Raw genomic sequence first — 27,922 nt, forward strand, 5'->3', positions numbered from 1 at the left:
CCGACTGAGGCTAAATTCAGCTGAATTTCCTCGGTTACCTTTCCCAGCCCCCCCCCCCCCCCCCGGGAGCCAAGAGGTGAATGAAAGCATAAAATGCTGGTTTTAGGGGCGCCTGAGTGGCTCAGCCAGTTAAACATCTGCCTTTGGCTCAGGTCACCATTCCCTGAGTCCCAGGATTGAGCCCTGCCAGGGACTCCCTGCTCCTAGGGGAGTCTGCTGCTCCCTTTACCGCTCTCTTGCTCACTCTCGCAAATAAATAAAATCTTTAAAAAATATAATAAAATGCTGATTTTATATATCTGAGGTGTTTTTCTCCCTCCCCTCCTCCTATGAAATTAGACAAATATTGTAAAATACTGAGTTGCTAGGTATATGGAGAAATGAAGTCACTTATATGTACACTGTTGTTTATAATTGACACAGCCTTCTGGAGAGCTGTTGGCAATAGTATTGAAAGCTATAAAAACGTATGCACCTCTGTCACCCAGGTGACATTCCCACTTCTAGGACTTCATCCTGAAGGAATAATCAGACACGGAGATTTCTGTTCAAAATTTTAATAGCAAAAAGAGAAACAACTGAAATATCAAAAAAAGAATTGGTATTATCAAATATCCAAATAATGAAATAATATACTTCCCTTAAAAATGTTGCTGGAAAAAAGATGTTGCTGAAATGCATCTATTCACATGCGGTCATGATGTACTAATTTAAAATGTAAGTTGCCAAACAAAATAGCTGCATAGGGAGAGCCCGAGTGGCTCAGCGGTTTAGCGCCACCTTTAGTCCAGGGCCTGATCCCGGAGACGCGGATCGAGTCCCGTGTCAGTCTCCCTGCATGGAGCCTGCTTCTCCCTCTGCCTGCGTCTCTGCCTCTCTCTCTGTGTCTCTCATGAATAAATGAATAAAATCTTAAAAAAAAAAAAAATCATCAAAGCAATGCCTCCATATGTGGCCAATACACAATTCATTCTACCTGTGAGACTAGAAGGGTTGAAATGTTCTTTGATGCCACTGAAATGGAATTGGGCATCAGTTTCTGGACCTGCCGTGATTTCAATCTTGCAAAAGGTAGCAATTCCACTCGGTTTTAAAGTTTTAAACTTTAGGCAGGTACGTCATTCCAGATCAGCTGAAACTGCTTTCGATAGAAAGCATCTCCCGACCACTCGGCGCGGTTAAGCTCTCGCGTCCCGCGAGCCACAGCAGCAGCCACGCCACCGCAGCTGCGGGCAGGCGAGCGGCACGCGGGCGGGAGGACCCGGGTGGCTGCAGCGCGGTCCCACAATGCCCCGCACGCGCCACCCTGAGGGCGGAGAGAAAGGACCGCTACCGGGGGTGGGATCCACGGAGGGCTCCGAGGAGTGCGCACGCGCACTGACCCCCGCGGGCCCTAGCAACCAGTGCAGTGACAGTAGCAACGGCCGGAATGGTGAGTACCCTCTAGGCCTCGGAGCCAAAGAGGAGATTGGAGGTAGAAAAGGGTGACGGTGGCGTGTTGAGGATCGGAGGGCCCCTTGATCGGCGGAAGGAAGCCGGTAACGGACACTGGCTCCGCAGTCAGAGGCCTGAGGCGAAAGAGAAGCCCTGGCGCGGGGTGATGCGGGGTGAGGGCGGCCTGGGGCGGATTGGAGGCTGGGTGAATGTGGAGGGACCCTGCCAGAGAAAGGGAGGGCAGAGAGCAGGAATTTCTCGAAAAAGAGCGGATCAGACTGGGGAAGGTGATGGAAGGCAGAGCGTGAATAAGGATATTTCTGTACACAGAAGTGATCCCCCCCCACCCCCGGCGAGATGGGGCGCGGGGAGCTGGTTACACGAGTGGAATGTGTGTAACGCATTCCTAAACGCACAGCTTGGGAATACAGAGTGCAGCTGTATTCCTAAACGGATGTGCCCAAGCTGTCCTCTGAGTGCAGTTAGGAGGTAGCATTGTAACAGCCCACTCAGAGAGAATATACGAGGATAGCGTTTCTCAAATTTAAGTATGCCTGAGTATAGTTGGCCTAAGACTGCGCTTGGTGGAGTGCAAGTTATGAGTTTTTAATTTGATGGGGTTCAGGAATGTGCATTTCAACAGTGCACCTCAAGCCATCCTACCTTTGGAGGGCATCCCACCACACTTTGAGGAATACAGCTACCTTGGATTTGAGACCTATCAGTGATCTATCCAATCGAAGCCCTTTATGAAGTAGTGATTTTTACCTACTGCTGCTCTTCAATTCCTACTTAACACGGACACTGTTTTGCTTACAGACTTGGTAGTTCCAAGGGATGTTGTTGGTTGATTAGAGACCCAGTCAAAGCTGTTTAGCAATGTATGTGATTGTCCTGCCGGATGGAGATGTTTATGAAGAATAACTATAATTAGTTGTCTTCATTTTTGTGATTCCAGTGCCGTTTAAGTGGGCAGAGATTGAGCCCAGGAAATTTAAATGATGACGAAGTCATGCCTGCCCTCAACCGCAAGATTAAATACCACTCTTTTAAAAGTAGTTTCCCTCCAGGCTTTCCTTACCTTATTCCACAGGCATTTAGCTGAAAACCACTGCCAAAGAAAGTAGAAAGTTCTACTGGAACCTAGATTTATATTCAGGTGAAGAAATAATCAGCCCTAAATGATTCTGAAAGTATGAACCATGAGAATTATTGAAAATCTTCAAATGGAGAATCAGAACCAGTGGCTAGACGAAGCTAACTAAGGCTGGAAACTAGTAGTTCCAGAGTCCTCCAGAAATCAGGCCCACATAATTTTTTAATGAACAAAATATTAGTTCCCAGGTCACTTGGGTGGTTCAGTCAGTTGGGCATCTGCATTAGGCTCAGGTCATGATCCCAGTATCTCTGGATCAAGCCCCGGGTTGGGCTCCCTGCTCAGTGGGAAGTCAGCTTCTCCCTCCCCCTGCCTTTGCAGTCTTGTGTTCTCTCTCTCCCTCTCAAATAAATAAATCTTTAAAAAAATATATTAGCTTTCAATGTCTTTAAATGATCGTATTCATATCAGAAGTCACATTTATGGCATCTCTGAAAAATCAGAAATACCATATTTCACCACTGGACACATCCCCCCCCCCCATTTTTTGTATTACTAATATATGTTGGTGTAATATGATTGGTAGCATCTTTTTTCTTAATAGTACATAAAATATTATTTTCAATAATGGAATTTTAAGGTTTGAAGAAATGTGATATTAGGATAAATATTGTCCCAAGTTCCACCTGCCAGCTGTTTTCTAAAGCCAGAGTAGAGGTTATCCTCTACCAGCTTTACCCATTAAAGATGTCCATTGGTCCTTCAGGCATTTCCGTTTTTGACTCCTGCTATCTGTAGGAAAACTAGTAACCTCACAAACCAACTCGTAGACAGCTAGATTGCTTCCAGTTTGAAAGTATTTTTATATGTGTCTTTTCATGGACCCGTACAGGGATTTCTCTGGGAAGTCTACCCAGAAGTGGGATTTCAGAGTCACAGGGCCTATGCATACTTAATTTCCTTAGGCTTTGTCATACTGCTTTCCAGAATGGCTTTGCTAGTTCGTTTTGTTTTGTTTTAATTTTAAGTAAGCTATACTCCTAACATTGGTTTTGAACTGCCCACCTGAGATCAAGAGTTGCATGCTCTACTGACTGAGCCAGCCAGACACCCCTGGCTCTGCTAGCTTTTACTTCCTTCAGTAATGCATAAAAATTCTACATTCTCACCAAATTTCTAATTTTTGCCAATTTGAGATGTTTTTTAGTATCCTATTGTTTTACCCTGCATTTCTCTGATTTTCAGGGAGTTCCAATACCTCATGAAGTCATTTGGACTTCAGTTTCTGTGCATTCTCTGTTATATTTTTTGCCAACCTTTCCCATTTTTTTGTTTTCTGAATTTTATGAGTTCTTTCTATATTCTAATATTAGTCTTTTGTTGGTTTTACTTTGAAAATATCTTCTCCCAACTTTTCTGTTAACTCTCTCAACAGTGTTCTTCATTTGTTGATCTCTTGTACCATGTTAAACAGTAGCAATGATAGTAGGGATCTTTGATGTATTTGGGATCTTAGAGTACTTTTAGTGTTATCTCCCAATTTGGCCCTCCTTGACTACTTTATTTAAAATAAACATAGTCTACACACATAGACACACATCCTGATACCCCTTACCAAATCCAGCATTTTTGTTTTTGCATTTTCTTTTTCCTTAGTAATTGTCACCTTCTAATATACTGCTTTATTTATTTATTTATTTATTTATTACATATATTATTTACCATCTAACTCCTGCCATTAGATGTAAGTTCCATGAAGGCTGGGACTTTTTGTTCATTGATATATCCCAAGCATGTAAAAGAATGTTTGGTACATAGTTGACACTTAATGAATATTTGCTGAAATGGATAAATTTCTTCATTAAGTATGGAGTTTACTATAGCTTTTTGGTATGTGGCTTTTATCAAGTAGGGAATTTCCCTGTAACTTTTGTTTGAAAGCTTTTAATATCAGATATAGGGGCACTTGTGTGGCTCAGTGGTTGAGCGCCTGCCTTCGGCTCAGGTCATGATCTCAGGACCCTGAGATGGAGTCCTGAGTCTCACCTTGGGTCCCCAGAGGGAGTCTGTTTCTCCCTCTGCCTATGTCTCTGCTTCTCTCTCTGTGTCTCTCATGAGTAAATAAATAAAATATTTTTTAAAAAAGAAAAAATATCAGATGTAGAACTTCATAAAGTACTTTTTCTTCACTTAACTGAAATAAATGTGATTTCCCCCTTTAATCCATTAATCCATATTTATAGGGTTTTTTGTTGTTAAACAATCCTTATGTTGCTGGGATCACCCATTCTTTTTTTTTTTTCCGCCAGTACCATGATTCTTTTATTTATTTATTTTTATTTTTATTTTTATTTTTTTGTATACTTTTTATTTTTTTTATTATTTTTATTTTTTTTTAAATTTTATTTATTTATCCATAGAGGGAAAGAGAGAGGTAGAGACACAGGCAGAGGGAGAAGCAGGCTCCATGCAGGGAGCCTGACATGGGACTCCATCCAGGGTCGCCAGGATCACACCCCAGGCTGCAGGCGGCTCTAAACCGCTGCGCCACCGGGGCTGCCCTTTTGTATACTTTTTTATTGGAGTTCGATTTGCCAACATATAGCATAACACCCAGTGCTCATCCCGTCAAGTGCCCCCCCTCAGTGCCCGTCACCTAGTCACCCCATCCCCCCGCCCACCTCCCCTTCCACTACCCCTGTTTGTTTCCTAGAGTTAGGAGTCTCTCATGGTTTGTCACCCCCTCTGATGTTTCCCACTCATTTTCTCTCCTTTCCCTTTTAATCCCTTTCACTATTTTTTATATTCCCCGAATGAATGAGACCTTATAATGTTTGTCCTTCTCCGATTGACTTACTTCATTCAGCATAATACCTTCAGTTCCATCCACCTCGAAGCAAATGGTGGGTATTTGTCCTTTTTTTTTTTTTCCCCAAAGCTAACTTTTTTTAATAAATTTATTTTTTATTGGTGTTCAATTTGCCAACATATAGAATAACACCCAGTGCTCATTCCGTCAAGTGCCCAGCTCAGTGACTGTCACATAGTCACCCCCACTCCCCGCCCACCTCCCCTTCCACCACCCCTAGTTCGTTTCCCAGTTAGGAGTCTTTCATGTTCTGTCTTCCTTTCTGATATTTCCCACTCATTTTTTCTCCTTTCCCCTTTATTCCCTTTCACTATTTTTTATATTCCCCAAATGAATGAGACCATATAATGTTTGTCCTTTATTTGTCCTTTCTAATGGCTGAGGAATATTCCATTGTATACATCTTCTTTATCCATTCATCTTTTGATGGACACCGAGGCTCCTTCCACAGTTTGGCTATTGGGGACATTGCTGCTATAAACATTGGGGTGCAGGTGTCCTGCTGTTTCACTGCATCAGTATCTTTGGGGTAAATCCCCAGCAGTGCAATTGCTGGGTCATAGGGCAGTTCTATTTTTAACTCTTTGAGGAACCTCCACACAGTTTTCCAGAGTGGCTGTACCAGTTCACATTCCCACCAACAGTGCAGGAGGGTTCCCCTTTCTCCACATCCTCTCCAACATTTGTTGTTTCCTGTCTTGTTCATTTTCCCCATTCTCACTGGTGTGAGGTAGTATCTCATTGTGGTTTTGATTTATATTTCCCTGATGGCCAGTGATGCAGAGCATTTTCTCATGAGCTTATTGGCCATGTCTGTGTTTTCTTTGGTGAAATTTCTGTTCATGTCTTTTGCCCATTTGATGATTGGATTGTTTGTTTCTTTGCTGTTGAGTTTAATAAGTTCTTTATATATCTTGGATACTAGCCCTTTATCTGATAGGTCATTTGTTTTTTTTTTTTTTTTTTTTTTAATTTTTTTTTAATTTTTATTTATTTATGATAGTCACAGAGAGAGAGAGAGAGGCAGAGACACAGGCAGAGGGAGAAGCAGGCTCCATGCACCGGGAGCCTGACGTGGGATTCGATCCCGGGTCTCCAGGATCGCGCCCTGGGCCAAAGGCAGGCGCTAAACCACTGCGCCACCCAGGGATCCCCTGATAGGTCATTTGAAAATATCTTCTCCCATTCTGTAGGTTGTCTTTTAGTTTTGTTGACTGTTTCTTTTGCTGTGTAGAAGCTTTTTATCTTGATTAAGTCCCAATAGTTCATATTTGCTTTTGTTTCCCTTGCCTTCATAGATGTATCTTGCAAGAAGTCGCCGTGGCCAAGTTCAAAAAGGGTGTTGCCTGTGTTCTCCTCTAGGATTTTTTTTTTTAATTTTTATTTATTTATGATAGTCACAGAGAGAGAGAGAGAGAGGCAGAGACACAGGCAGAGGGAGAAGCAGGCTCCATGCACCGGGAGCCCGATGTGGGATTCGATCCCGGGTCTCCAGGATCGCGCCCTGGGTCAAAGGCAGGCGCCAAACCGCTGCGCCACCCAGGGATCCCTCCTCTAGGATTTTGATGGATTCGTGTCTCATATTTAGATCTTTCATCCATTTTGAGTTTATCTTTGTGTCTGGTGTAAGAGAATGGTCTAGTTTCTTCTGCACGTGGCAGGATCAGCCATTCTTGATGATGATTATTATTCACCATTGGCTTTGGAGATCTAAAACTTTCAAATCTGTGTTGAGAAATAAAGAGGACTTATCTGGTTATGGCATCAAGGTTATTCCGCCTCATAAAATAAACTGGCAGCTTTCCCTTTTCTGGTTTCTGAAACAACTTGTGTAACAGGGAATATCTGTTCCTTGAAAACTTGGCAGAATTTACTTGTATAATTATCTAGGCTTGGAGCTGTAGGGAATAAGGGTAAATCCCTGATTATCTTTTTAACATTTTAAATAGTTATTGGTCTATTCACATTTTCTTATTTTTCCTGTGACAGGTTGGCACTTTTGTGTTTTTTTTCTAGAACTACATCTTTTTCTAGGTTTTCAAACTTACTACCATATATTTGCTTAAAATATTTTATTTTTAAATCTTTGTGGTATCTGTTATTTCCTCTGATTCTATGTTTTTGTCATATAGCTCTCTTTTTTCTCAATCAGGCTTGCTAGAGATTTGGGAACCAACTTATAGTTTTGTTAATCTTTTTTTCCTCTTAGATCTATTTTCCATTGACTTCTTCCTTTGTATTTTCTTCAGCCTTCTTTGAATTTGCAGTGATGTGTTTTTTCAAGTATCTTAAATGCTTAGCTTGTTTTCTGTCTCTTATTTTCGAATAAATAAATATATTTGAAGCTATTAAGTTTCCTTTTAAATGTTATATTCTGGGACACCTGGATGGCTCAGTAGTTGAGCACCTCCCTTCAGCCCAGGGCATGATCCTGAAGTCCCAGGATCGAGTCCCACATTGGGCTCCCTACATGGAGTCTGCTTCTCTCTCTCTCTCTGTGTCTCTCATGAATAAATAAATAATATCTTAAAAAGAAATAAATGTTATATTCCTCAAATTTTGATATTTTTTCTTTTATTGTTTTACGTTATAGTTTACTTTTAAACCCAAGGGTTATTTATTACTGTGTCTTTGCTTTCTACACATAATGGCATATACAGTTGAGCAGCATAGGTTTGAACTGCACTGATCCAGTTATATGGAGATTTTTTCCAATAAATACACTGAAGCACTGTAAATGTATTTCTCTTATGATTTTCTTTTTAAAAAATTTATTTTAGAGAGATAGAGAGAGTGCGAGCAGGAGGGAGAGGTAGAGAGGGAGAATCTTGAGCAGACTCTGTGCTGAGCCTGATGTGGAGCTCTATCTCAGGACCCTGAGCTCCATCTGAGCTGAAACCAAGGGTTGGACACTTAACCTATTGAGCCATGATTTTTTAAAAAGATTTTTTTTATTTATTTGATAGAGAAAGAGAGAGGGAGAGAATAATCAGGGGGAGCAGCAGAGGGAGAAGGAGAAGCAGGCTTTCTGCTGAGCAAGGAACCCAATGTAGGGCTCTATCCCAGAACCCCGGGATCATGACCAGAATTGAAGACAGGTGCTTAACTGACTGAGCCATTCAGGTACCCCCTTTAATGATTTTCTTAATAATATTTTCTTTTCTCTAGCTTACTCTTGTAAGAATTCAGTATATAATGCATGTAACATGCAAAATGTATATTAATCAACTCCACGTTATTTGTAAGGTTTCTGGTCAATAGTAAAGTTTTTGGTGAGTCAGAAGTTATACTCATTTTTGGGATGCCTGGGTGGCTCAACGGTTGAGAGTCTGACTCGGCTCAGAGCATGACTGGGCTCTCTGTGGGATGCTTCTCCCTCTATGTCTCTTCCTCTCTCTGTGTCTCTCATGAATAAATAAGAAGTTATACTCAGATTTTTTACTGTGCAGGGGGAGAGGTTAGTGTTCCTAATGCCGTCTTGTTGGAGGGTTAACTGTACTTTAAAATTTTTCCTTTTGTTATTGTGTAGTATTTTTTTATGAACTCTAGCAATAATTCAAAGGATGTCTTCCTTTTCTCACATTTAAATTTGTGTCATATTAAATTGAATCTAAGATACTATTGATAATAAGGTACAACAGTATTTTATGTTCTAAGAAAGAAAAATAAGTTGGAATTAAACCATGACAAGTAATTTCTAATCACTTAGAATTTTTATTTTGCACTTACTGACAGAGTTCTTTTAAAGGTAGTTAGGCATGTTAGATTTTTATCACATGTAATTCTTTGTAAACATAAAAAGAAAGCTATGTATATGAAATAAAATGGTTAATATTTTCCTAGATCATCACCACTGCCACCTGGTCACAGTAATTGTAAATTGTTCCTGGTTATACAATGCATCCAAATTTCAAAGATGTTAAAATGTAAAAGATGTAGATCTTAGAATCAATGAATCAACGAGATAAGATATATTTTAATATTAAATGTTGAAAGCTATATTTTTTGTAAACCAAGTAGAAGTGAAGTATATGGGTATTACATCATGATTTCCATAATTTCTTTGAGAGGCAATTAAATAAATCATTCTGATTTGAGGAAATTAAAATACTCTGTTTGCATATAAAGTCTCAAAGAAAGAAGTTAATCTTTTCTGTGATAGATGTTGAGGCTAATAATCATTGCATGAAAATTGAATCAACCAATCATACCAATAAAGACACTCTTGTTTCTTCTCCTTTTAAGGCAAAAGCAACAACCATCAAAGAAGCTCTAGCCAGATGGGTGAGTATATGAATTTTTACCTCTTTTAGAAACCATATAAGGAGAATTTTTGGATAGTTATTTAAATCTGACCATTCAATGCAAGGAATCTTTGTGATACTGGAACTATTTAGCTGTCTTGACTGTGGCAGTGGGTATGTGAACCTATGCAAAGTGATAAAATTGTATACACTTAATAACACATACAAGCATATTCACACTTGTATATAAATTGAGTACTAGGGATCCCTGGGTGGCACAGCGGTTTGGCGCCTGCCTTTGGCCCAGGGCGTGATCCTGGAGACCCGGAATCGAATCCCACATCAGGCTCCCGGTGCATGGAGCCTGCTTCTCCCTCTGCCTGTGTCTCTGTCTCTCTCTCTCTCTCTGTGACTATCATAAATAAATAAAAAATTAAAAAAAATAAATTGAGTACTAGTAAAATTGGGAAAGTCTGATTAAAATCATGGATTATGTCAATATCAATACTCTACATGTCTGTCAGCGGATAAGTAGATAAAAAATGTGTACATATACAGAGTGGAATATTATTCAGCCACAAAAGGAAGAAAATTCTGCCATTTACGACAACATGGACAGACTTTGAATATATTATGCTAAGTGCAATAAGTCAGACAGAGAAAGACATACTCTATGATCTCACTTATATGTGGAATGTAAAAAAGCTGAACTCATAGAATAGAATGATTGCCAGGGATTGGGGTGTGGGGGAAATGGGGAAATGTTGGTCAAAGGGTACAAACGTCCAGTTATAAGGCAAGTTCTGGGGGTCTAATATAAAGCATGATGACTATAGTTAATAATAATGCATTATATACTTGAAAGTTACTAAGAGAATGGATCTTAAATGTTCTCAGCACCAAAAAAACAAAAAAAAATTACGTGAGGTGATGGATGTATTAGGTAACCTTACTGTGTGAATCATTTTGCAATATATATATGTATCAAATCACCTTAAACTTATACAATGGTACATGTCAATAAAGCTGAAAAAATACTAAAGCATATATTAATGTTAGAAAGGAAACTACATTGTAAAAAACATGAATTAAATATAAACTATAAATATTTTGTGTTTTAAAAATGTTTCTAAATATTTTATTTATTCATGAGAGACACAGAGAGAGGCAGAGACATAGGCGGAGGGCAAAGTGGGCTCCCTGTGGGGAGTCTGATGTGGGACTTGATCCCAGGACCCTGGGATCACGACCTGAGCCAAAAACAAAGGCAGATGCTCAACTATTGAGCCACCCAGGTACCCCTAAACTATAAATATTTTTAATAAAACGTTCTATAAAATTTGACCAGTTGTAATTCAGCATTATAAATAGAATTTCCATAGAGTATAGAGATGGCTTCTCAATTTCTATGCCAAGTCATAACTTTTTTGTGGCTGTTATCAATAGTTTTTAGTATAATAATGTACTTTTTGCTTTTGAAGCTGAGCTTTGAATCAAAAGTCTTTCAGGAGACTTGGAGTCTTTCCTAGGGAAAATAGGGTGGATAGGATAATGATATTTGAATTCTTGGTTTAGTGTTTATAAACTTCTTTGTACTTTGCATTTAAAAATTCATTTCTGTTTAGTTAATGAAAAATCTGTTTTGTTAAAGAAGAAAAGTACATATGGGAAAATCTTAGTATTGATTAAATTTTCTTTGAATAAGATTTTAAGAATTTATTTACTTATAATAACAAGTGGGTTGCTTTTTTGTTTTGGGTTGTAGGTTCTATTTCTAGATTATGTTATAAACATAAATCTTTGACTTTATATTTGAAGACATTAAGCTCACTCTTTCACTGATTAACCAGACATTTATTGAGGATCTACTATGTATCAGTTTCCCTCTCCTAACTCACAAATACATGGCACAAAAATGAGTGGATGTGATCTTTTTCTTTTAACTTACTGTGTATTTTCTAGTATTGATGTGTTATGATTTGATTTTTAAACATAAGTCTTTGTGTGTCTTTTTTTTTTTTTTTTTAAGATTTTGTTTATTTATTTAAGAGAGAGGGATCCCTGGGTGGCGCAGCAGTTTGGCGCCTGCCTTTGGCCCAGGGCGCGATCCTGGAGACCCGGGATCGAATCCCACGTCGGGCTCCCGGTGCATGGAGCCTGCTTCTCCCTCTGCCTGTGTCTCTGCCTCTCTCTCTCTCTCTCTGTGACTATCATAAAAAAAAAAAAATATTTAAGAGAGAAAGGGAGAGAGAGATAGCAAGGAAAGCATGCCAGCACAAATGGGGGGAGAGGGAGAAGCAGGCTCCCTGGTGACCTGGGAGCCCGACATGGGGCTCAATCCCAGGACATTGGGATCATGACCTGAGCCAAAGGCAGACACTTAACCAACTGTGCCACCCAGGCGCCCCCTTTGTGTGTCTTATATTGCTTGATGTTATAGAAAACATAGGAAAGCAAAGGAAATGGTCTCTGCACTTTAGGAGCTTCCTGTTTTGTTAGAGAGAGAGAACTAACTTTAAGTATTGATGTACTTTGAAAATATTATTGGGCAGCATATATTAGTAACTAAACTTTAAATTGTGTACATAGCACTGAAAATTTAAGATAGAATTTGTTAATAAATTATTGTAGAGCAAATAGCTTTGACCTCAGCTGTGTTGTGAGGATATCTTCCAAAATTCTTGATATTTTGGTGTTCTGAGACTGAACCATGTATAGAAAAAGCAAGATGGGATGACAAAATAGTTGATCTTACAGATCTAAATCTGATATTTAAGAAAAGGGTGCTTAGGGACAAAGAATTCTTTCCAAGAAAATGATGTGGTTGTTGTTGTGTTTTGTTTTGTGTTAATTGATAGTCTCTTAAAGGATTTTAAATATTACAGAAATAAAAGTTATTTTCTTACTCCTCTTTTCCATTTGGTTGGGACCACAATAACTTATCTGAGCCAGCCATATAGAAAGCCTAGTTATTAGGGTCAGTTAGTAGGTGTCAGTAAGGAATGCACAGAATTCTAAAATTCTTTTTTTTTAAAGATTTTATTTATTTATTCATGAAAGAAACAGAAAAGGCAGAGACATAGGCAGAGGGAGAAGCAGGCCCCTTGCAGGGAGCCTGATGCGGGACTCAACCCCAGAACTCCAGGATCATGCCCTGAGGCGAAGGCAGACACCCAACAGCTGAGCCACCCAGGTGTCCCAGAATTATACAATTTTAATAATTGTTTTGAAATAAACATTGAAAAGCCTAAGGATATTCTGGACTTTTTTAGTTCTGTATTACAATCAGATTTCTTCCAAATTAATTTTTATCATAGGAAGAGAAAACCAGTCAGAAGCCTTCCGAAGCCAAAGAGATAAAGCTTTATGCTCAGATTCCCCCTATAGAGAAGATGGATGCATCCTTGTCCACACTTGCTAATTGCGAGTAAGTTCTCTTGTCTTTTTTCCCTTTCTTTTCAACATACACAAACTAGAAAAAAATGTGTTTATTTTCTGTGATCTTCATTTCTTTTTTTGTTTGTTTGTTTGGTTAATGTAATTCTCCCTTTGGCAAGGCCAAACATAAAAGATTACTGGTTTGTGGGACACTAATAAAGTAAACCTGCACAATATAGTATTTTTTTACAGTAAAATTTTTATAGTGTGCCTGGAAAATAGAACTTTCCTTGTCGCTTGAAAGAAACTAAATAACACAATAAGATTATTATTATTATTCTGTCGTAAAATCTGATACTTTCTCTAATAGCAGTCAGTACTATACTTACCAGAGGCTTAAGAGATATGGTTTTAATTTTTTTCCAAATTATAAAAATATATTTTAAAACATTTTCAAAATATAAAAAAGCACAAAGGAAAGGAACCAAACTGCACCATCAACCAAACTGCACCAAAACTGCACCATCTTTTGAGAACAAGTGTGAGCATTTTGGTATAAAGCCTTCTAATTTTTTTCCTAATTGGGATCAAATTATACTTATTTTTTTGTAATTCTATTTTCCACAACTTTCAGTTCAGGTCTATATCAATTCCTCTTAACTTCTTTTCTAAATATTCTGTGTACTTTTTAGCAAGGTTCTGTGGCTAATTTGAGATAATTATGCCATGATACCTTGTGACCATGCTCTCAGGTTTCAGTGTCTCTTCTCAGAGCTGTAGAATGTTATTAGTATCATTTGGGGTTCTTTCTGATTTATTCACACTGTGTGTTACAAAGTATAGTGCGCTGACTACCTATATAAGAATCTCCTTATGCAGGAGATAGGTCCCACCCCAAATTTATAGAAACAGAGTATCTACTGCTGAAACCTAGGACTCTGTAATTATAATAAACAACTTAGACACATAATTTGTGAATCCATGCGTTAGACTAATATTTGTCTTTCAAATGAAAAGGAAAAGCAAACATACTTAGTTATTGTATGCAACTTATCCTTTTTGATGACAGTAGAATGTATTATATAAAATTCTACCTCAGATTTTTTTTGGTTTCAAAAGCATGATTTCAAAGAGCACTGTTTCAAAGTGGTCAAATATCTTTTCATCACAAAGTCATCTCAAAGGCAAACATTTGAGAAGGTTTTGTACCTAGTACCAAAGTACCATGGAAACTGCTTGGAAAGAATCATCCTATTCATATTTTTGCTGACAATCCCTTTGGGCAGATTGCCTAAACAACAATTAAAGAATTCATTCCCAATCATGTTTTCAGATTTAAGACACTCCATTTCTCACTGGTAGTTGTTGGGAGTTGGGGATTACTAGAAAATATACATATTTGACCAATAATTTACACTGTACATAATTGCTTTTGTAAAAAAATGAATAATTCTTCTTCAGATCATACCTGAAAGGATAAGATCACATGCTCTAGAGTCAGTTTTTTGGGGCTTTTAAATTTGGCTCTGCCCCTTTCTGGCAGTGTAATATTAGCCAAATTGCTTAATATCTTTGTACTTCAGTTTACTCATTTGTAAAATATGGATGATAATAACAGTACTCATTTCACAGGATTGTTGTGATAGTTAAAACAGTTTATGTAAAGTACTTAGAAGAGAACTGGGCCTACATTGTGTTCAATAAAATTAGCTTTTATTATTTTTTTTCATGAAATATACTAAAATAATAAATATTTTGTCAAGAAAGAAAAACTAAGAATGTGTAGTTATATTCCCTTAATTTTTTTTTCTTTTTTTCTTTCTTTTTTTGGTAAGTAGGCTCCACACCCAGTGTGGAGTCCAATATGGGGCTTGAACTTGTGACCTTGAGATCAAGACCTGAGCTAAGATCAAGAGTTGGATGCTCAACCAACTGAGCCCCTAAAAAAAATTTTTTTTAGGATTTTATTTATTTATTTGACAGAGAACAGAGGGAGACGGAGAGGGAGAAGCAGACTTCCTGCTGAGCATAGAGCCCAATGTGGGGCTAGACCTCAATACAGGGCTTGATCCCAGTACCCTGGAATCATGACCTGAGCTGAAGACAGACACTTAACTAACTGAGCCACCCAGGTGCCCTCCCAAATTTTTTATATAATTAAATTATGAGTAGAAAAAACTTAGACAAATATATACAAACCATTAAAAGTAGTTCTCTCTGGGGGAATCTGTGGAGTGGTTAGGATTACATATGACTTTTTCAATATACATTTCTGAATGATTTAACACATGAGCAAATAAATATCTTTGCATATGCGTATAGATAGTTCTGCTTTTTATCAAAAGGGATTATATAAAATGTATTGTTCTGCTAGGTGACTTTTTAGCTTGACCATACATCATAGACATCTTCCCAAGCTGGTATCTGGAGCCCGATTTTACTTGTGTTAGTGACAGCATAGTTTTTCATTATCTATCCCTCAGTTGCCTGATGTTTATAGATTTTTCCCTATTCTTTTGCTATTACAATAATACACTTAAATAATCTAGCTTATATATCTTTTGGCATTAGTATTAGTATTTCAGTAGGGTGTATTCCTAGAAATGAATTACTGGGTCAAAGAATACATGCATTTAAAACATTTAATAGTTAACATCAAATTACCTTCAAAAAGCCTTTTCTTTTGAATTTTATGCAATGAATATGTATTAATCTTTATAATCAGAAAAGAAGTATGAGGATTTCAAAATGAAAGACTACATACCATGTCTGACAAGGAATAAAGGATTCAGCGTAGAGTAAACATGACTGAAATATTATCTTGTATGGGCATTTGAGGAATAATTTCCAATGCACTATTTACTTATTTGTTTATTTGATACAGTATTTAAAATTATTTTGTATTAATTGAAATTTTCCCTTGTTCTTTTAAAGGAAGCTTTCACTGTCTACAAACTGCATTGAAAAAATTGCCAACCTCAATGGCTTAAGTAAGTGATCCTCAGTAACAGATGGTTCTTGGATTTTCTTGTTATTGGAATAAACATTCCAGAGACACTATGTAATCCCAGAAGCTGGCACCTGTTTTAACCACAGTAATTGTCAGATGACAGAGAGAATATATAAACCATGTGTCTTAAATTTGGTTATCCAAAGAAAATTAGAACACAAGATCTAAACATTTTAAAGACATGTTAAAGCTTTTATAGAGTTAGAATTAAGTAGAAGAATTTGATTTTTTATTATATATCTTTTGTTCAAATTTGTTTTGTTTCATATTTATTATATTATAATTTTAATTCCTCACTATCCTTGTTTTTCTTGTGTTCCTTATCTGTGATAATTGCATTGCCACCATCCCAGTTGCCAAGGGCTCTGACTCCAGCTAGTTTCCTATGATTGCTGAAACTTGGTAGCTTAAAACAACAGTTCTGGGGGTCCCTGGGTGGCTCAGGCCCTTTGGCGCCTGCCTTTGGCGTGATCCTGGAGTCCTCGGATCGAGTCCCACATCGGGCTACCTGCATGGAGCCTGCTTCTCCCTCTGCCTGTGTCTCTGCCTCTCTCTCTTTGTGTCTCCCATGAATAAATAAATAAAATCTTTAAAAAAAATAAAAAATAAAAAAAATAAAACAACAGTTCTGAAAAACAACGGGAACAACAAAAAACGGTTTTGGAGGCCACAAGTCTGGAATTGGTTTCAGTGGGCCAAAATCAAGGTTTTGACTGAGCCATGCTGCCTCTGAAGGCTTTAGGGGAGAATCTGTTCCTTGCTTCTTCTAGATTCTGAAGGCTACTATATTCCTTGACTGTGAGGGCATCACTCTAATCTCTGCCTCTATGGTCATATTGACTTTTCTTTTGTCTGTGTCAGATCTTTTTCTGCCTCCCTCTTATACATATGATTGCATTTAGGGAATACCTGGATAATCAAGGATACTCTCCTTATCTTAAGATCCCTAACTTGATGACATCTGCAAAGGACTTTTTTTTTCCAGATAAGGTAACATTCACAGGTTCCAAGGATTAGGATTTAGGTATCTTTTGATGAGCCATTATTTAACCTACCTTGCTCCTCCTTTACCTCCCTTAAGATCTACATCCAACTCCATCACTAAGTCCTGTTAACTCTACTCTTTGAAGAAGCTCTCAAATAATTTGTCACTTTTCCATTTCCAGAAGATACAGCTTTAATTTAGACCCACCTTAGATTGTGGGTCTCCCCCTTAGATTGTGTTTTTCAAACACTTTTGACCACGTTTCTAGAGTAAGGAATACATTTGGATTCATGACTCAGTACATATATTTCCATGAATACACATATCTAGTATATACACGCACATAAAAAGGGGAATAGGTTTGAATAACAATATTTACTCTTATGAATAGGTTCCAGTATGCATTTTTAAAGATCTTTCTTTCTTTCTTTCTTCTTTCTTTCTTTCTTTCTTTCTTTCTTTCTTTCTTTCTTTCTTTCTTTCTTTCTTTCTTTCTTCCTTCCTTCCTTCCTTCCTTCCTTCCTTCCTTCTCCCTCCCTCCCTCTTTCTTTCTTTCTTTCTTTCTTTCTTTCTTTCTTTCTTTCTTTCTTTCTTTCTTTCTTTCTTTCTTTTCAAATCTAACTGGAATAGATTGAGTCATCTTATGTGTAGCTCTGGTAGTAAACATTTCCTCCCCAGGATTACATAAATACTGAATGCGAGCTTTGAATAGGGTCCTGAGAGGAGGGATGGAGATTTGGAAGAGATGATAGATAGTAAGATGTGATGCTTGCCCTCAAGGAGCTCATTATCTAAAGAGACATATTCCTCACTAACTGTAATAATGGCTAATATTTCTGGAGTATTTATATGCACCAGGCACTACTCAAAGCACTTTATATATACTAAGTCATTTAATCTTCACGGTAACTATATGAAGTGGGTATTTATTATTATAACCCAAGATAGACTGTGATAAATGTTCCTAAAGAAAAAGTAATTATGATGATGACTAGAGAAGTCTTTAGAGGGAGGAATGACATTTAAACTTAACATTCTTGGGGCACCTGGATGGTTCAATCAGTCAAGCGTCTGACTCTTGGTTTTGGCTTGGGTCATGATCTCAGGGTCATGGGATCGAGCCCTGAGTCAGGCTGTACTCAGTACAGAATGTACTTTGGATATTCTGTCTCTCTTCCTCTGTTTCCCCCACCCCTGCTTGCTCATGTGCTCTCTTTCTTTCTAAAATAAATAAATAAAATCTTAAAAAAAAAACTGTTACCAGTGTTGAAGGTCAATTAATAGCAGACAGGAGACAAAAAGATCAATTAGGAGGCTATCACAAAAGTCACAAGGCAGTGTTTCAAACTATAGGTGATATGAAATCAACTTAGTGGGTTAAAAAAACTATATTATCTCATTATCATTTCTCCAGATCAAAGACCTTTACTGGTTCCCCTTTGCCTAGTAAAGACCAAATGCCTCAATGTTACATTCAAAGTCATCTAAAAGGTGTGCCACCCTATTCACACCTGAACACATCATTCTTTTTTATGACTTTGTGCATTTGTTAATGCAGTGCTTTTTTTTCTTTGTGAACAGCCCCTTCTTCTAACAGGAAAACCCCATAAGAAACAAAATTAGGATTAAGAATGTCAAATTTAAATGTCATTTCTCCCTTTAAAGACTTCTCTAGTCATCATCATAATTACTTTTTCTTTAAAAAATTATTTATTTATTTATTCATGAGAGACAGAGAGAGAGGCAGAGACATAGGCAGAGGGAGAAGAAGGCACCTCACAGGCAGCCCCATGTGCGACTCGATTCCAGAACCCCAGGATCACGCCCTGAGCCAAAGACATACACTCAACTGTTGAGCCATCCAGATGTCCCATAATTACTCTTTCTTTAGGAACATTTATCACAGTCTATCTTGGGTTATAATAATAAATACCCACTTCATATAGTTACCGTGAAGATTAAATGACTTAGTATATATAAAGTGCTTTGAGTAGTGCCTGGTGCATATAAATACTCCAGAAATATTAGCCATTATTACAGTTAGTGAGGAATATGTTCTGTCTCTTTAGATAATGAGCTCCTTGAGGGCAAGCATCACATCTTACTATCTATCATCTCTTCCAAATCTCCATCCCTCCTCTCAGGACCCTATTCAAAGCTCGCATTCAGTATTTATGTAATCCTGGGGAGGAAATGTTTACTACCAGAGCTACACATAAGATGACTCAATCTATTCCAGTTAGATTTGAAAAGAAAGAAAGAAAGAAAGAAAGAAAGAAAGAAAGAAAGAAAGAAAGAAAGAAAGAAAGAAAGAAAGAAAGAAAAAGAGAGGGAGGGAGGGAGAGAGAGAGAGAAAGAAGGAAAGAAAGAAGAAATAAAGAAAGAAAGAAAGAAAGAAAGAAAGAAAGAAAGAAAGAAAGAAGAAAGAAAGAAAGAAAGAAAGGAAGAAAGATCTTTAAAAATGCATACTGGAACCTATGCATAAGAGTAAATATTGTTATTCAAACCTATTCCCCTTTTTATGTGCGTGTATATACTAGATATGTGTATTCATGGAAATATATGTACTGAGTCATGAATCCAAATGTATTCCTTACTCTAGAAACGTGGTCAAAAGTGTTTGAAAAACACAATCTAAGGGGGAGACCCACAATCTAAGGTGGGTCTAAATTAAAGCTGTATCTTCTGGAAATGGAAAAGTGACAAATTATTTGAGAGCTTCTTCAAAGAGTAGAGTTAACAGGACTTAGTGATGGAGTTGGATGTAGATCTTAAGGGAGGTAAAGGAGGAGCAAGGTAGGTTAAATAATGGCTCATCAAAAGATACCTAAATCCTAATCCTTGGAACTTGTGAATGTTACCTTATCTGGAAAAAAAAGTCCTTTGCAGATGTCATCAAGTTAGGGATCTTAAGATAAGGAGAGTATCCTTGATTATCCAGGTATTCCCTAAATGCAACCACTCATATCCTCTTAAAATCTCTTAAAAAAAAAAAGACACATGAAAATGGTGACAGAAGGCTAAAATCTTACTTATTACTGAATAGACAAAAAATTTATGGTATCAAAGTTAATAAATTAAATATTCCAACATAACACAATTATGTATTTTCCAGAAGTAGAAAGTGGTACAGAAGTAGAGCACCATTGGAAGGAAAACACTGTTTTCTTCTTCATACAAGAAAAGTCCTAGTGAAAATCAAAATGGTGCTCAAATGTTTATGTTTATTTATTTAGTAAATTGAAGCAGTGAAGTATAAGTTTTTGCCAAGATATGAGGCAACAAAATTTGTGTTCTAATCTTTGATAGATATTATTAATATTCACATTGTATAGCTTTTTAGTCCGTTTTTAGCATAGTCATGTTATGCAATTTTCTAGCCACAGTTTTGGTACAATAAATATAAATTGCCATTCAGGTTATTCTGCCTTATAAACTCCCTGTTATATAGGAATCCCTTTTTATTCCAGATCCTCTCATCAGGTTTAACAGGTAAGACTACAGTGCTCATGAAAGGAAAGGGGGTGAGAAACAGGCTAGTCATATATTCAATGCTTCATATGGATAAGCAGCTTTTTTTTTTGCTTCCTCATCACAGATAATGTGTATCCCTGGTGATAGGTCATAGACTATAGAAGTACTATTTGTGCAAGTAGAACTAAACTGAAGTGAATCAGATATAGCAAAGGAATGGTCCAAATGCCTATACTGCCTTATTTCATGCCTATATCAGGCATCAATAACTGATCAAGCTACTTTTTTTCCACTGAATTTTTGGAATTCTTTTTTTTTTTTTAATGGATCAGTTGTTTAATTAGGTTCTTTGTAAGAAATTTGGAACACCAATTTGTGAGGGTAAACTCATTTGTGAGAGAAAACACAGAGTGGAGGTAGCCCTGAAGCTGAGGAGCAGCTTTGATTTTTGGCAGAATTTGCGAGTCCACAGCTTTCTGATCAACCTTGTGCTGCTCTGGAATCTCCTATTTCTCCTTCTCTGTGTCAAAAATCTCCCCTTCCTGGTGTCTGGGTTTACGCAGCTTCTTCTTCTTGAAATAAGCATCAATGAGATGTTTGGGGATTTTCACACTGCTGATACCAATTTTGGTGGAAGTGGCAATGACAAATTTCTGGTGTGTTCTACGCAGAGGAACTCGGTTGAGGGCCAGAGGTCCATCCAGTCACAAGTAGCAAGCCATTGCTCAGTTGCTTCAGGAAAACTACCCTCGTGCCTCTGTGGTGCCCAGTGAGGATGATCAAAATGGTCCCAGGAGTGATGCTAGCTCGCAACTTTCTCACATGCTGACTGAAAGGTTTTTTTGCCATGGCTCAACAGCTTTCGAGGCACATCTTCAGTAGGATAATACCTAGGCATTTTGTGAAGTTTAACCACTCGGGTACCACCATTCTTGTCACCACCAACTGGTTTTGTAACAGTAGCAAGAACCTTCTCCTTCTTTTTCTTTTCAACCCTGGATTTAGCTGCCGAATACTTCCTCTTGTATTCCAGAAAAGCCTCATGGCTTTTCTGGAATACATAGCCGATCGGGAATATCTGCCAATTCCTCTGACTAGGACAGGGTTTCGGCTGCAGTGGGGCTTCCCCTTCTTTGGCGTTTTAGCCTTGAGGTTACCCTTCTTTGCCTTGCCACCAGCATCAGCCTTCTTGGCTTCAGGTTTCTTCTCCTTAGTATCCGGCTTCTAGGCTTTTTCGTCCGCCATTTTACAAGATGGAAAAGAGCGGAACTCCTTTTTTTTTTTTTTTTTTTTTTTTTTAAGATTTTATTTATTGGGGTGCCTGGGTGGCTCGGTCAGTTAAGCATCTGCCTTCAGGTATGATCTCAGAGTCCAGGAATCGAGTCCTGCATGGGGCTCCCTGTTCAGTGGGAGAACTGAACAGAAGCTCCCTCTGCTTCTCTCCCCTGCTGTGCTCTCTCTCTCTCTCAAATAAATAAAGTTTTAAAAAACTTTTTAAAAAAGATGTTATTAAAAAATATGTTATTTATCTATTTGGGAGAGATAGAGCATGCACGTGCACGCACAAGTGGAGAGAGGGACACAAGGAGAGGGAGAGGGAGGGAGAAGCAGACTCCCCGCTAATCGGAGACCAATGCAGAGCTGGATTGTGGGAGTCTGGAATCATGACCTGAGCTGAAGGCAAATGCCTAACAAATTGAACCACCCAGGTGCCCTGAGTAACTTTTTGAATAAGCTTTTATTTTGCATGAAATAAAAAAAAAATAAAATGCAGTCTTTCCATATCAAGGAGCTTTAAAGAATAATTATAAGATTTTCTTCAATATTTAATTTTCACACATTTATAGTTATATGGGGTGTATTCGTTTGCTAGGGCTGCCATAACCAATTCCACAGACTGTGGCGTAAATAATAGAAATTTATTTTTTTGTAGTTGTGGAGACTAGAAGTCTAAGAGCAAAGTTTTGGCAGGATTGAGTTCTGGGCCTCTCTTGGCTTATGGATGACCATCTTTTCCCTTGGTCTTTTTTTTTTTAAGATTTTATTTTTATTTATTTATTCATGAGAGACAGAGAGAGAGGAGAGAGGCAGAGACACAGGCAGAGAGAAAATCAGGCTCCACACAGGGAGCCTGATGTGGGACTCTATCCTGGGACTCCAGGATCATGCCCTGGGCCAAAGGCAGGCGCTCACCGCTGAGCCACTGGGGTGTCCCTTCCCTTGGTCTTTAATGGTCTTTCCTCTGTTTCTGTCTGTGTCCTAATCACCTCTTATAAGGGCACCAGTCATATTGAATTTTACCTAAAATGATCTCATTTTACCTTAATTACCCCTTTAAAGTTCCTGTGTTCAAATACAGTCATATTATGAGGTATTGAGTGTTAGGACTACAACAACATGGATTTGGGGATTGACGGGGGGATAATTTCAGTCCATAGCATGGGGTCTTGTTTCAACAGTTAAAGCATTTTGCATGAATTAGATCACTCTTAAAAATACTTTGTCCCGAACATTAAATGTTTCTCGTAACAGAATTTAAAATAATTCATTATATTAATTAAAACAAAATTTATATAGCCATATATGCCTGGTATACACATGCACATACAAATACATACACACACATCATTTATTGTGTACTTACCATGGATTAAGCATTGTGCTAAATGTTTTAGACGATTATCTCATTTAAACCTGATATTCTTTTTTTTTTTTTTAAGATTTTATTTTAGAGGGAGTGTGAGCAGGGGTGGAGTGGGGTGGGTGGAGGAGCAGAGAGGGAAGAGGGGAAAGAATTTCAAGCAGACTCTGCTGAGCACAGAGCCTGACACAGGGCTCTATCTCTTGAGCATGAGACCATGACCTGAGATGAAACTGAGAATCTCACCTGACTGAGCCACCCAGGTGTGCCAATCCTGATATTCTTTTTTGTTGTTGTTGTTAATTTTAAAAATTTAAATTCAATTAATTAACATATAATGTAGTATTAGTTTCAGAGGTCTAGAGGTCAGTGATTCATCAGTCTTATATAACACCCAGTGCTCCTTACATCACATGCCCTCCCAAATGTTCAGCACCCAGTTACCCCCTCCTCCAACCCCCTCTCCTCCAGTAACCCTCAGTTTGTTTCCTATGATTAAGAGTCTCTTATGGTTTGTCTCCCTCTCTGATTTTGTCTTATTTATTTTTTCCTCTCTTCCCCTATGATCCTCTCTTTTGTTTCTTAAATTGCTCATATAAGCGAGACCATATGCTTGTCTTTCTCTGGTTGACTTACTTCACTTAGCGTAATACACTCTAGTTGCATCTATGTCATTGCAAATGGCAAGATTTCTTTTTGATGGCTGAGTGGTATTCCTTTGTGTATATACTTCATTATCCATTCATCTGTCAATGGACATCTGGGCTCTTTCCATAGTTTGGCTATTGTGGACACTGTTGCTATAAACATTGGGGTGGAGGTGCCTCTTCGGATCACTACTTTTGTATATTGCGGTGAATACCTAGTAGTGCAATTACTGGGTTGGAGGGTCCAATCCTGATATTCTTATAAGTTAGATATTGTATTTCCTCATTTTACGTATGGTAAAACTGTGATTCAAAGAGGCTTGGTTGCTTTCCTAGAGAGCTGGGATCAGAACTCAGTTAATTGAATTTGTTTTTAACTATTGAATTATGGATGTTGTAAAACAGTACAATATAATAGAGCTATCTGCACCTCCCAATATGGTTGCCACAACCCACATATAGCTGTTAAACTTTTGAAATGTGGCTAATGTAATTGAGAAACTGAATTTTAAATTGTATTTAATTTTAATTAATTTAAATTAAATTGTTAATTGTAATTAAATTATGTGGCTAGTAACTGCCATATTGGAAAACATAGTCACAGAGGTTACATTGTGAAAACTAAATGTAGAACTTATACATAAGTAATCAACATTTTTTTAGAATAGAAATTAGGTTTCTGGGCAGCTCAGGTGGCCCAGCGGTTTAGCGCCACCTTCAGCCCAGGGTGTGATCCTGGAGACCTAGAATCGAGTCCCAAGTCGGGCTTCCTGCATGGAGCCTGCTTCTCCCTCTGCCTGTGTCTCTGCCTCTGTGTGTGTGTGTGTGTGTGTGTGTGTCTCATGAATAAATAAATAAAATCTTTAAAAAAAAAAAAGAAAGAAATTAGGTTTCCTTTATTTTGCTAGAAATCTTTTTTTTTTAAATTTTGAAAAATAACACATGCACATGGTTTTATGCAAAAACTTCAAAAAGGTTACAATGGAAACTAAGTTTTCCTCTGATCATAAAGCAACCACTGTTTCTTTTTTTTTTTTTTTAAGATTTTATTTATTTGTTCATGAGAGACACAGAGAGGAGGGTGTGCAGAGACATAGGCAGAGGGAGAAGCAAGCTCCCCGCAAGGAGCCTGATGAGGAACTCAATCCCGGATCCCCAGGATCAGGACCTGAGCCACAGGCAGATGCTCAGTCGCTGAGCCACCCAGGTGTCGCACAACCACTGTTTCTATTTTTTTCCAGAAATATAACCATCCTTTTAGAAAATACAAATAAGCATTTTTAAAGCAAGTCACAATCTAATTATTTAAAAGATTGAAAGCAAAAGATTTCTTAAATACTAATTCATTTGATTTCTCTTTTAATCCTCTCTGGAATCAGGTAGGCTATACATAAATATGTTCCTATTTTCTAGTGTGAGTCCTTATACTATAGTAGATTTGAAATATATATGCCTACAAACTTAAAAGTTCAAATCTTCTTTACTGGTATTTTATCCCTGAAATATTTTTACTAGCCAGCAATTTAAAACTATACATTCAAAATAGCTAAATTTAGCATAAATTTAGTATTGTCATGATATGAAATTATAGTTGTATGTTACCTTAGATAATAAATAGGTTAATCTCCCACTTGAATACCACTTTTTATTAATACAACCTTTCTTACTCATTATATAAGTATATTTATTATATAAAATTTATACTTTATTATACTAGATTTATAACAGCTGTAATATGATTCTCATAAACAAAAAATTGTTTTTTTTTTCCACTGCAGAAAACTTGAGGATATTGTCTTTAGGAAGAAACAACATAAAGAACTTAAATGGACTGGTAGGTTGTTCTTTATTTCTTTAAAAAAGCATGCACTTCTTTTTTTTAATATATGGGTAATATTTGTCCATTGCATAAACTTTACAAAATAGAAAAGCAACTATAAAAGGTACCTATAGACCTGTGCAGTTTAAATATTGCTAACTTTTAAAAAAAAGATTTATTTATTTGAGAGAAAGAATGTGTGCAGAGGGAGGGGCAGAGAGAGGGAGAGAAGGTCACAAACAGACGCCACCTTGAGCATGGAGCCAACACGGGGGCTCAACCACAATCCCAGGATCACAACCTGAGCCAAAACCAGGAGTTGGATGCTTAACTGACTGGGCCACCCAGGTACCCCACAAGTATTGCTAACATTTCAATGGTTACCTTTCTTGCCTTTTTTCTATTCTTTGATGAGTATGTAGAAAATGAAATAATACTATACATATTGTTTTGCATTTCTTTTTTTTCACTTCACATATGTGAAGGTCATTTTTTTCATGTCATTCATTCATTTAACAAATTCATTCAATATATTTCCTGAATGCCTACTTTAAGCCATGTTTAAACTCGTAGGAGTTTTCAGATTTTTTTTTTCAGATTTTATTTTTAAGTAATCTTTTCATGGGGCTTGAACTCACAACCCTAAGATCAAGAGCCACATGAGCCAGCCAGGTGCCTCAGTTTTCAGAATTATTAAATACATTTTCTCTTAGTTTGACCTTCATCTTTTTACTTTATTTGTAGTTGCCAAATGGAGTTTTAAAATTTGTCAAATTTGTATGTCAAACTTTATGACTTCTGTGTTTTGTATCTTATATAGGAGGTCTTTACGTCTAGATTATAAAAAAATACTCCTGTATTTTCTTCTAGTACTTCTATAGGTTTTTTTTTTTAGTATAAATTTGTAAAGTTTGTATCTTTAATCAGTCTGGAGTTTATTTTTGTATGTTGCATGAGGCAGTTATAAAACCTTATTTTTTTTTCTTTAAATGGTTAAGCATATATTGAAAAAATCTCCTTTTCCCATTGTAAATGCCACTGACTAAACTCTGTGTATGCATAGGTTGGTTCCTGGATGGCCAAGTGTCTTTCTATTTATTGTTTTACTTATATATTCCAGCTCCAATATCATGCTACTTTAATTTTGTTTGTTTGTTTGTTTGTTTGTTTAATTAATTAATTAATTAATTTATATTTTCTTTAACTTTATAATATGTTTTGATATTATTTGAGTAAGTCCTCTTTGTTCAAAATGTTTGTTGGCTCTTCTTGAACATTTACTCTTCAAGTAAATTTGAATATCAGTTTATCAATGTCATAAAAATAAATTTCCTTTGGAAGTCTTAGAATTACATTGAATTTATAGATTGATTTGGAGAAAATTGATATCTTTGTAATAATGAGACTTCCCTTACAGTCAGATTTATTCAGATTTTTTATGTCTTTCACTATAATTTTATAGTTTTAATTCCCGTAAGGCCTGTATACTTCTTACAAAAAATGTATTCCTAGGTAGTTTATAGTTTTTGTTTCTTTTTTTTTTTAAGATTTTATTTATTTATTCATGAGAAACACAGGAGAGAGAGAGAGAGGCAGAGACACAGGCAGAGGGAGAAGCAGGAGACTGACATGGGACTCGATCTTGGGTCTCCAGGATCACACCCCGGGCTGAAGGCGGTGCTAAACCGCTGAGCCACCCGGGCTGCCCTAGTTTTTGTTTCTATGATGAATGAGGTAATTTCTCTCTAATCACTTCCTGTTTATAATATAAAAGCTATTTTTTTTTGTATATTTATCTTGTAATCAGCTGCCTACAAATAGTTCTTAACTTTATGAATCAGATCTTCCTAAAGGCTTCTGAGCAACATTATATTATCTAAATTCATTACTTTATGTAAAAAGCAAACAATAATAACAATAATCATCATTTTATGTGGTCAAAAATGGGGTTTTACAGCACTTCATTAAGCTCTTCCCAGTCCTTTTACTTCCATTATAATACTACTTACAGAACAGGCATTTATTTTTTTGTTTTCAATACTCATAATGGTTTGTTGACCTCAATGAAGCATAAACTTTAATAGCTGAAAGGGAACTTAGAAAACTTCTTGTCCAACCTCATTTTTTTTCTTTTCTTTTTTTTTTTTTTTTTTGTGGAAAAAATACACGTAACATGAAATTTACCATGGTAACCATTTTTAAGTATACAGTTCAATAATATTAAATATATTTGTATTACTGTACCACCATCAACACCATCCATCCCCAGAAGTCTTTTCAGGTGGTAAAACCCATTGAGCAATAACTTCCTTGACCTCTCCCCTC

General features: G+C 37.1%; 1 protein-coding gene and 1 pseudogene across 1 annotated transcript in view; one reads left to right on the forward strand and one right to left on the reverse strand.

Moving 5' to 3' along the window:
* The first annotated feature begins 1,314 nt into the window (after positions 1 to 1,314).
* DNAL1 (dynein axonemal light chain 1) overlaps positions 1,315 to 27,922 on the forward strand; it is a 43,724-nt gene continuing 17,116 nt past the window's right edge. Inside the window, exons 1-5 of the mRNA XM_072839271.1 lie at positions 1,315 to 1,432; positions 9,645 to 9,683; positions 12,961 to 13,070; positions 15,956 to 16,011; positions 25,557 to 25,612. Of these exons, the coding sequence (XP_072695372.1) occupies positions 1,430 to 1,432; positions 9,645 to 9,683; positions 12,961 to 13,070; positions 15,956 to 16,011; positions 25,557 to 25,612 (264 nt within the window). The 5' untranslated portion in view covers positions 1,315 to 1,429. The remainder of the gene's footprint in view (positions 1,433 to 9,644; positions 9,684 to 12,960; positions 13,071 to 15,955; positions 16,012 to 25,556; positions 25,613 to 27,922) is intronic.
* Positions 20,827 to 21,735, reverse strand: LOC140640618 (large ribosomal subunit protein eL6 pseudogene; annotated as a pseudogene).

The sequence above is a fragment of the Canis lupus genome, chromosome 9 (assembly GCF_048164855.1).
Source record: "Canis lupus baileyi chromosome 9, mCanLup2.hap1, whole genome shotgun sequence".
In the NCBI taxonomy this organism is placed as follows: Eukaryota; Metazoa; Chordata; class Mammalia; order Carnivora; family Canidae; genus Canis; species Canis lupus.